The sequence below is a fragment of the Chrysochloris asiatica genome, unplaced genomic scaffold (genome assembly GCF_000296735.1).
Source record: "Chrysochloris asiatica unplaced genomic scaffold, ChrAsi1.0 scaffold00001, whole genome shotgun sequence".
Lineage (NCBI taxonomy): Eukaryota > Metazoa > Chordata > Mammalia > Afrosoricida > Chrysochloridae > Chrysochloris > Chrysochloris asiatica.
In genome coordinates this window covers 40371842-40382463 of record NW_006408519.1, presented here as the reverse complement: position 1 = coordinate 40382463, position 10622 = coordinate 40371842, and the positions used below count along the sequence as shown (strand labels likewise).

Genomic DNA, 10622 nt, shown 5'->3' with positions numbered 1-10622 from the left:
CTCTTGCCAGGGGGACCTCAATGGAAATGCAGATGACATCCCTCTTTCAGGTGGGTCTTCGGTGCATGCTTGCTCCCTCAGGCATGCTCGCTCCAAAGATGGAGAAGTGGCTGTCTGCTTGCTATAGGGTCGAATTAGTCAGGCTGGAATCTATACTGGAGAGCTTTTGACCTGTAACACAGACTAGAACTCCCGCCCCTTGGTTAGTCACGTAATAAAGAGACATTCCAGCATCCTAACATGATAGCCCCCCATTCCAATCATGACTCAGTCCCTGTATCTTAGAGCCCTGCCGTTCCAAGTTCCCACCATACTCTTGACCTTAGAAACTGCAGAGGAGACTCAGCCTCTTTTACACATGCTTAGCTAATCCTTTCCAAGAGAATCTTGGCCACCTCACCTCCTCCAGGGATAGCGAGCAAGGAAGCCAATAGGAAAGAAATGCCTTACATGCATAAAATATTGAACCATTCTGCCCAACCTCTATTCTGTCGAACAGACAAACTGGGCCAGTGGGTGTCAGCTGTCTCCCATCTCTCCAGGTCTTTAATCACACCGTCTCCTGTGGACTGGGTTGGAAGTAGTTGGAAAGGTGGTAAGAAATGTAAGGGTTTCCCCTATGCTTCAGAGGAACCCCTGGCTTTGTGGGCTGTTGGGAACTCAGAGAATAGGAAAGTAAGAGTTCGCTTGTAAGTCTAGCCACACGGGGCGGAGAGGGTGTGGCCACGCACGCATGAGCATGCGTGTTGTGGTAGTGAATTTCTCTGGGTCTGGTGTACAATTGTGAGCATGTGTGTTGTGGTAGTGAGTGTCTCTTTGGATCTGGTATAGGGTGGTACACGATTTGTTTCTGCATATTGTAGTTTCTAGGCCAGTCCTAATCTCCAAGAGTCAACCCCGTATCTCCAAGTTTCCAGTATAGTATCATCAAAACCTCCCTCAGAGCTCTCTGTCTCTTGCACCCAGAAGTGGCACAGTTTGTCGTCCTCCCTCTGTTACTGAGACGTGTCAGGGGAACCTTTCAACAAGTGTGGTCCCTGCTCCTTTCAGGGATTTTACACCCAGCACCCTTCTCTCTCCCTCCACTCCCTCTCCCCATCACTCCCCATCAATTGCAGCCAGGAACAGGCATCCTAGATAATGGCGTCAAGGAAGGTCTCCTTCCCAAAGGAACTACACAGAGCCAACACCCCATCTCCCTGGAAGTCAGCTCAGTGGGCATTCACACTTATAGGACTCAAGGGCTTCCCCAAGGTTTCCATGGCTTGGAATTCTGTGTGAAGGTTTGAGGGGATACCAGCTCTTCTTGCCCCTAATTTCTCTCCCAGGCTGCCTGGCGGTATTATGCTACCAACCCCAACAGGATCGATCTTGTGGCGACCTGGAGGTTTTATGAGTCAATCGTCTCTTTTCCATTCTTCAGGTAAGTGGTACCCTATCTGAGCGCTTGAGCATGACCGGCCCTCCCTCCTGTGGGTCTGTGGCCTTCTCTGTTTCCTGGAGGACTGACTTCAGAACAGTGGTCCCCAGCCTGGGCTGCACTTTCGAGCATCCTACAGGGCTTCCAGGAGTCCTGGTGTGGCACTGTGGGTTAATGTGCCAGACTGCAAAGCCGTTTGAACTGCAAGGTCAGCAGTTCAAACTCACCAGCTGCTCTTCGGAAACCCTATATAGGGTCGCTTTGGGTTGGAGCCAACTCAATGGCACTTAACAACAACAACAACAACAGGGCTTCCAAGAGCTCTGGTGGTGTAGTGGGTTACACATTGGAATGTTAACCGAAAGGTTGGAAGTTCAAGCCCACCAACTGCTCTGTGGGAGAAAGATGAGGCTTTCTTCTCCTGTAAAGATACACAGTTATGGAAACCCTATCCAGGGTCACGAAGTGTCAGAACCACTTGATGGCACACAGTCACCACCACCAGAACGCTTCCAAAAGTCTGATGGCCAGGCCACACCCCAGGCTACATAAATCAGAACATTTGGGGGGTAGGATCCAGGAATTGGGATATTTGAAAGCTCAGTAGATGATTGCAATGTGCAGCCAGGGTTGCCAGTTAGATGATGTGGTGCGCCTGAAGCAGGGGGAGAAAGTCTGGTCAATGTCTGAGCAGGTTCAATGGGCCAGTGTGGTAATGGGCACCCCCTAGCTGTGATGCTCATCCCCCTGACCATGGCTCCCACCCACAGACATGGTGGGAAAAGAAAGATGCTGGAAGGAAGCAGCAGGTCTCCAGTGACTCCAATTTGTTGTTGGTGTGAAGTGCTATAGAGTTGGTTCAGTGACTCCAGTAACGAAGGTTTCTGTGCTCAGGGGTGGGAGATGGGAATAAAGCATCAGACAAAACCAACGTGTCTTCCCATGGACCATGTGCACTGGACTGTGAACCACAAGGTCATCAGTTCAAACCCACCAGCCATTCCATGGAACAAAGATGTGGCTGTCTGTTCCTATAAAGACTTGCAGCCTCAGAAACCTTACACAGGGCAGTGAGTAAGGTTTGGGTTGGTTTCTCTAAGCACATAGGAAAAGAGAGAGGGAAATTACCCGTACATCATGTCCCAAACTCATATTCCACTTAATCCTCATCAACATCCTATGAGATGAATCAGAGGTTCTCAAATGTTTAGGGGCATTCGAATCAAAGAAAGTATTGAGAAAATGCAGGTCCTGCCCCCACCGTCAGCAATCCCAGTGCAGGTGGGGCTGATACAGGCATCTTGGATGAAAGTGCCACATGAATATGACAGAGGTCCAATGGGGACAGTCCAATGATCATCCCATCACTTAGATGATGGAACTGAGACTCGCATTTTAGTCTCAGCCACATCCAAAGACCATGATTCCTTCACTCCTTGGGGCTTCTGAAACAGTCTGCTCCTCTCTGAGTTTTAATTACTATGGTCCTGAAGTCATATTTTTAAGTTTGTGGTGGAAGGCTGGAGGCAATCAGGATCCTTGGACTGGAAGAAAAAGTAGAGGATTGTTAGTCTTATACCTTAGGTTGGGACTTGCTCTGAATCATGCATCTGCCATGCTATGGCTTTCATAGACCATAGAATAGTCCAGTACTAGATGGGTACCTCTCATTCCATCTTCCACTTACTCATTATAGGACCTGTGACTGGTCTCTGAACTCGGCCTCAGTTATACCTCCACCCCGTCACCAGAGGGTGGTAAAGATGTAAGGACTCACATCTTTACATGAAATCTTCAAGTGGATGGTTCTGGCAGTGAGAATCAAATCCAGATGCTCTAGCTCATTTGTCCACCTCATCTCCTATGATGCGTTCACTTCTCAAGGTATCCCAGCCACCCGTGCTGAAGCCATGCTCCTCAAGATAGTCAGCCACCAATGTTCTTGGGCCCCTTGCATGGGCTAAGCTCTGGGCCAAATTGTGGGGGCCAAGTGTGACTTGCTAAGGAATCTGACCTTCATCTTTAACGCAACAAGAAACCAAGGGAGCCAGAGAATGACATCATCAAATGCATGTTTCTGGAAGATGGTTGGAAAGAGGTAGAGGATGGATTGGAGAGGCTCAAATTCAAGGCAAGGAGATCAGCTGGGAAACTAATGTAGGATTCTGGGTAAGAGGAAATAAGGATTTAGACCAAGGTGATCCAGTAAGAAAGGAGAGTAGGGGAGGACCAGAAAATAACAATCAAAGGAAATAAAATATTGGGGCTGAAAGAGTTAGGAAGCTGAGGACACTCGAGCTTCAATAGCTGAATAATGGAATGTGAATTTCCTAACTAGAGTTCTCTCACTTGTAATTAGACTTACTTGCTCAGAAGATGAGTTGTATAGTTTCTCTGGAGTCTATGCACCTATTATTTCTGTCTTTGTTTAGGTTTAGGATAGCATAAAGCAGAGTCTTCTTAGAATAGGCAGGTGGCTTCCCCATAAGAAAACAGAGTGACCTTGAACTCAAAAAACAAGAGCATGTTCAACCAAGCTGAACGCAGAGCCAAGCCGATGTTCGTTTGCTCTGCATCCAGAGATCTTGGCAATGGGCCCATTCTTTTGGGTTGACTTATTATAAATAAGGTATTGTCCTGACTGTCAGCAACTCAGAGTTGTACATTGTGCTGCAGACAGCTACTGTAATACCGGAATGGCTTTTCAATGAAGAGAGAACATTGTTTTTTTTGTTGTTGTTGTTTTTCAAGGACAAAAGTATAAAGTCCCTAGAGAAATTCTCTTAGCAACCATTCTAAAGTAAGGCAGTCTCTTGCTGGGAAAGACTGGCCCTAAATTCCACCCCATTCCCTATTCTCATGGCAGAGAAATAGGTGGAAACAACATTGGAGTGTCTACCTGCTTCTCAAATTCAGGAGGGACCAGTCTCTGGAGAAGGGTCTCATGTTTGGTAAGGTGGAGGGTCAGCAAAAAAGAGGAAGCCCCCCCAACGAGATGGATTGGCCAAGTGGCAGCATCAATGGGCTCAAGCGTGGCAACAGTTGTGAGGTTGACCCAGGACCGGGCAGTGTTTCATTTTGTTGTGCATAGGGTCGCTATGGGTCAGTACTGACTTGATGACACCTAACAACAACAACAAATAGTTTTTGTTTTTCATTTTTTTAAATGACAGTAATATTGACATAGAACTCTTCTATAATAAAGTTCACCCAGTTAAAGTGCATAATTTTAGTTTTTAGTATACTCACAAAGCTGTGTATCAACCACCTGCTTCCAATTCCAGAACGCTTTCACCGTCCTACAAGAATGATCTTGTATACTCTCAAACACCCTTCCTTCTCCAGCTCTCACCAACAATGATTGTATTTTTTTGCAAATATAGTGTTGTGCCTACTGCACAGTTCCCCACCCCCAACTCCACCCCCACATTATTTGTGTAAAAATATCACACTCTTTTTTCTGCCTACTCTTCACATTCCATGTAAAGGGGAATCCTGTAGGTTGTGGTCTTTTGCACGACGGTTGCCTGACTTCTTTCACTCAGCATGGTGAATTCAAGACCCACCAGAGCCTGTCCCATAACTGCATTCCTGTTTTTATGGAACTGATGCTCTATGGTATGAAAATACCAAATTCTGTTTATTTATCATCAGCCAAGGGGCATTTGAGTTGTCCCCACTCTTTAGCTGTTAGGAATAGCACTACGGTGAATATTGACAGATATTGTGAGAACAAAGGTTTTATGTTCTCTTAGTAACATCTGCAAAAGCCAGCACCTATGTGAGGTGCAAGCCTTCCCAAGAAGGAGACCTAACTGGGTGTTTATGAGGGAGAGAGTAGTAGAAAAATGGATGATGGACACTCTGTCCACGGCGGAAACTTGCAAAACCTGAAGAGCAAAGAAATTCTGTTGTGCTCCAGTTTTCGCAGTTTTCATTCCACCTTGGAGTGAAATTGTTGGGAGAAAGATGAGGCGCTCTGCGCCCGTAAAGATTTGCAGCCTTGGAAACCCTGTGCAGGGTCACTATGAGTAGGAATAGACTCCACGGTATTTAACAACAACAAATGGTAACCCTGGATCCTGGTGTGGCGCTGTAGGCTAAGCGCTGGACTGTTTACTGCAAGGTCGGCAGTTCAAACCAAGCAGCCGCTCCTCGGAAACCCTATGGAGGTTTGCTATGAGTTGAGACCGACTCAATTGCACTAAACAACAACATGTTGATCCTATGTAGAACTTTTTGAAGAGCTGCCAGATTATTTTCCAAAATGATTGTACCATGATGCATTCCAAGTCCAGAACATTTTTACCATCCTAAAAAAAAAAGTCTTCAACTCATTAGCCATCACTCCCAAACACCCCTTGTCCCCAAACCCTACCAACCATTACTGTCATTTTACACAAATATGGTATTGTGCCAACTGCACAATCCCCTACCACACCTCCGAAAAGTGTTGGATGACATGATGTGCCCCTCCAGTGGTGCCATATCAGCGTATCTCCTTCTCTACCTTGTTGTTGTTGAGTGCCGTCAAGTCAGGTGTGACTCAGCAACACTTTATAGGGTGTCTGAGGAGTGACTGGTGGGTTTGAACTGCTGACTTTGCAGTACTTATCCTGAGTGCCATACCAGGACTCTGCCTTGACACCTCTTTTTCTTTCACCGTTCCTCCTACCACTGAGTCTCAGTCATAGGCATGTCTTTCTTGAACACTTACTGTGGGCTGGAGATAGAAGACTCGGGATTTGAAGCCCAAAACCTGTCTGTTCAGCCCTCAAGCAACCTAGGACTAGTGATTCTCGCACAACCAGATCAGACGGAGTAAGATCCCACAGCAAAGACATGGACTCAGTGGAGAACTCGGAAAGTTGGAATAGAATGCCAAACAGCTGAAACTCAGAGAAGGAGGAATAAGACTCCTCTGGGCAGAGAAGTGAGGAAGGGAATTCCAGGCCGAGGGGACAACCTGAGCAAAGGCTCATTCATGAATATGAGTGGACTTTAGAAAGTTTGTGGACAAATGGAATGAAGAGATAATGGAATTTTTCCACAAAGTTTTTGAAGGGCCCTGGTTTATGCATAGAACATAGCAAATTGCCTGTGTTTGAATCCTTTTCCGGATGCTACCTAATGGTGAGACCATAAACAATTTACATAACCTCTCTGCTCCTCAATTTTCTTATCAGGAAAAGGGGATGATAATAGTACTTATCTCATAGGATTGTTATGAGGATTAAATAAAACATTTGAAAGAACATATGACCAATAATTATTGCTCAGTAGCTGTTAGCAGTGGTGATGCTGGTACCCCAAGGATAGTGATGCTGGTACCCAAAGATGGTGATGCTGGTACCCAATGATAGTGATGCTGGTACCGAAGGTGGTGATGCTGGTACCCAAGGCAGTGATGCTGGTACCCAAGGATGGTGATGCTGGTACCCAAGGATGGTGATGTTGGTACCCAAGGTGGTGATGCTGGTGGTTGACAGAGTTACGGGGTGTGTGGCTGTCATATTATGACAGCCTCTTTCCTAATGTGCCCCACCCCTGAATAAACATCCCTCCACACACACACCCAACCCTGCATGGACATGAATGAATAGCTGAGAATAACCCAGAGATCAGAGCCAAGCTGTAGTAACAGGTGCCTGGGGTCACACTGGTGACGTCCACCCCATTCATTGATTCCTTCTCATATGCCCCCTCGTCCCAGTGCTCCACTGTGCCCCTCACTTCTTCCAAGGGAATCCATGGTCAACCTTTGGGAAGAGGAGCAGCTGCTCCATGTAATTTGTATTTTATTCATTCTCCCCCCTTCTCTCCTCACAGGAAGGAACAGCTAGAGGCAGTGGCCAGGTGAGTGTTTCTCATTCCAAGTCTCCTTCTCTCTCTACCGTGTTGGGGCACAGGGGTCCAGTTCTATGTGGGGTAGTGCTCCAAGTCACCATGCTGGTCACAGATGGGGTCTTTGGGGCTCATGGTTGTTGTTGACCACTCTATTCCCCTACCATTTTAATGCTGGCTTACTCAGGGGTCACCCAGCATTATGGGTTGTCCCCTCTGGGCTGGACACTGCAATAGGCATTTCATTGCATCCTCACACCCACACTGTAGGGAACACACCAGGGCACAGCATCCTGGGTTTGACTTGTCCATCCCAGTTCACTTAACCCCCATTTTTCTCATTGATGTTTGAAAATGGGTTCTCTTTGCACTTGGCAAATCAGGAACCCTACTTTACCAGGGTCCTGGTGTGGCGCTGGGGGTTAATGCAGCATACTGCAAAGTCGTTTGAACTGCAAGGTCAGTGGTTCAAGCTCACCAGCTGCTCCTTGAAAACCCTATACAGGGCCCCTATACGTGGGAACAGACTGGATGGCACTTAACAACAACAACTTTACCAGGAAGGCTGGTGCGGCTCTGAGGAGGGTTTTTCTGGCAAGATCAGCAATCTCCTCTAATAAGCAGGCCTGAATGGTCCTGATTCTGCAAATCTATGCCTGCAAGGGGAAAGAGAGAGATGGGTTTTGAGTTTCTGAAAGAAGTTTACCTCCTCTCACTTAATTATCCCTTGTGGTCTTGGGTTGCAGGCAGTACCCTTAGGAAGTAAGCTGATACCCCCTTAGGGTAGAGGGAGAATTCCTTAAGCTTCTTAAGTGCCATGCTGTGAGTGCTTCAGAGCACAGGTTTCTGATTTCAGCTGCATACATCTGGATCCTAGCACCTCCCTGTGCATCTCTTATAAACCATCGTCTCTGGCCAATAGGGTATTAAATGAGTGTGTGCAAAGCAATCCTGTCTGTTAACAGCTGCAACGAAGTGTTTAAATGCCAAGCAAGCAAATCCTAAATCCCATCACGGTAGCACTAAGAGAGCTCCCTCATGATCTTTCTCAGATTCAGCAGTTACATGGAAATCTCAAACCAGGAGCAAGCTGCTGCCATTTGTTTTGTCTTGCTTGGTTTGTCTGGAAATAAGCTTCTTGCGTACTCACCTCCGACTGAGGTTAAGTGAAACAGCAGTTTTCAGCGTTTGGATGCAATCATTAAAAAGAATCATAAATAATTTAGCAAGCCCAAGAGCTTACCTAGGTTTATTTTTAAAATATTACTAATAAAATGAAGTCCTGGTATGGTGCTGCAAGTTAATGCGCTGGACTGCTAGGGTGGTTTGAACCGGAAGGTTGACAGTTCAAACTCACCAGCTACTCCTCTGAAACCCTATACAGGGTTGCTATGAGTTGGAACTGACTCGATGGCACTTTACAACAACAACTAATAAAATAGTCGACTTCTTTGTGGGCCACGAAATCTTATCCATCCTTTTCATCTTCTCTGTGTGGGAAGAGGGTGATTTCCTGAGATAATGGTTACAGCCTGCATTTATTAAATGCTTCCTGCATCCCAGACAGTCTACAAAGCACTTTGAATGCATTACCTCATTTAATCTGGTAATCGCCCTGGGAAATGTGGGCTCACTGTCATTTTGCATGTGGAAAAACCGGTGTTTAGGGAAGATGAGATGTGTCCAATGGATCAGGGCATTTTGGTTTTGCCCCAAAGTCCAGATTTGTGGTTGGAACCCTGGCCTATACAGTGTGCTGAGCAAAGACGTGGCTGGGATCAGAAATAATCAGGCAGATCTCTGGTCCAGGACCACATTGTCCAAGGGAAACTGTGAACAGTGCAGCCTCTACACAGTATTGCAAATGCTGTGACAGAGAGAAGCACAGAGGGTCTTTGGAGCTCCAGAGATGATGTCATCTCTAAGACACTGCAGCCTGCTTTAAAGGGCATTGTCATTGGAGGGGCTGTGTGTGGAAAGACATGCAGGAGGGTCCTTGGGAAGGGTGAAGGATTTGGTGCAGATGGGTTGACGTGGAAAGTCCCCTTGACTTAGCTCATGGATAGAAACACCTTCTAGGTATGTTCAGTCGACCCCTACCTTGGGCGCTGTCTTTATCCCTGGGCTAAAAAAAAGCAATATTTTGTCCTATTCATCATTCAAGGGACCCTGGTGGCTCACTGGTTAAGTGCTTGACTGCTAACCAAAAGGCCAGCAGTTCAAACCTATGCAGCGGCTTCCTTGGGAGAAAGATGAGGCAGTCAGCTCCCATACAGTTGGCAGCCTTGGAAACCCTGTGGGGTCATCCCACGTAGTCCTACTGGGGTTGCTGTAAGTTTGAATGGACTCAATGACAATGGGTTTAGGAGTCACTTCTCTAGTGTCAGCCAGGAAAACAAGTATGCAAATGCAAACTGGAGCGCCAGAAAGGTAGAGCTTGCTGAATCCTGGACTTCCTTGAAATAGTCCCTGGGCAGGTAATCAATGGATTCTCTCTTGAACTGGTACAACCATGCTGGGGTGGCGGGCAGGATTGACAGCCGATCATTCATCCCCCGATGCATTTAGCAGATATTTTATAGTGCATTCCATATGCCAAGGAGACGTAGTGGCACAGTAGGTTAAGTGTTGAGCTGCTAACTGAAAGGTCAATGGTTCAAACCCACCTACCGCTCCCTGGGAGAAAGGTGAACCTTGCATAAGATTGAATCTCATAAATCCTACAGAGCAGTTCACCTCTGTCTGATAGGGTTGTTATGAATTAGAATAGAGGTGGGTTTTGCTTGTCTATATGCCAGAATGAAAACCACAGAAATGACCCCAAGCAGTACTCCTGTGATGGTTAAATTTTTGTATCAAATTGGTTGAGCCATGATGCTCATTGGTCCAGCAGTTAAGATGTAGCAATCACCTCATGGTGATAAGGACTATGATATGATCACCCACCCATGATCTGGATGTGATCAGCTCTGACTTCATATTATTATCCTATGTGTTGTAGATCCTCACGTCTCTGATGTTAATGGGAACTCATTAATTGATGAAATCTACAGGAATAGGTTGTATCTTGAGTCCAGCTCTTCTGAGATATAAAAGAAATTAAACAAGCAAGGACAGCTAAGACAGACAAAGACTGAAGAGCTGGGAGTGGAGCGTGTGCTTTGGCCCTGGTGACCCTGCCCAGTGAAGGTTCTAAACCCAGGGGAAGAGTGATGCCAAAACACATGGGGACCTCCAAATATTTCTAGGCCTGCAGATGCTGAAAGGAGACAAGGCCCATCCCCCTAGCTGTGACACCCTGAATTTGGACTTCCAGCCTCCTAAACTGTGTGTGTTGGAAGAGAATATTGAAAGTGCC

The 10622-nt window shown here is 46.5% G+C and overlaps 1 protein-coding gene across 1 annotated transcript in view; it reads left to right on the top strand.

Annotated features, from left to right (window-relative positions):
* KCNQ3 (potassium voltage-gated channel, KQT-like subfamily, member 3) overlaps positions 1-10622 on the top strand; it is a 366273-nt gene that overhangs the window by 331420 nt on the left and 24231 nt on the right. Inside the window, 2 exon segments of the mRNA XM_006830712.1 lie at positions 1329-1423; positions 7250-7276. Of these exon segments, the coding sequence (XP_006830775.1) occupies positions 1329-1423; positions 7250-7276 (122 nt within the window).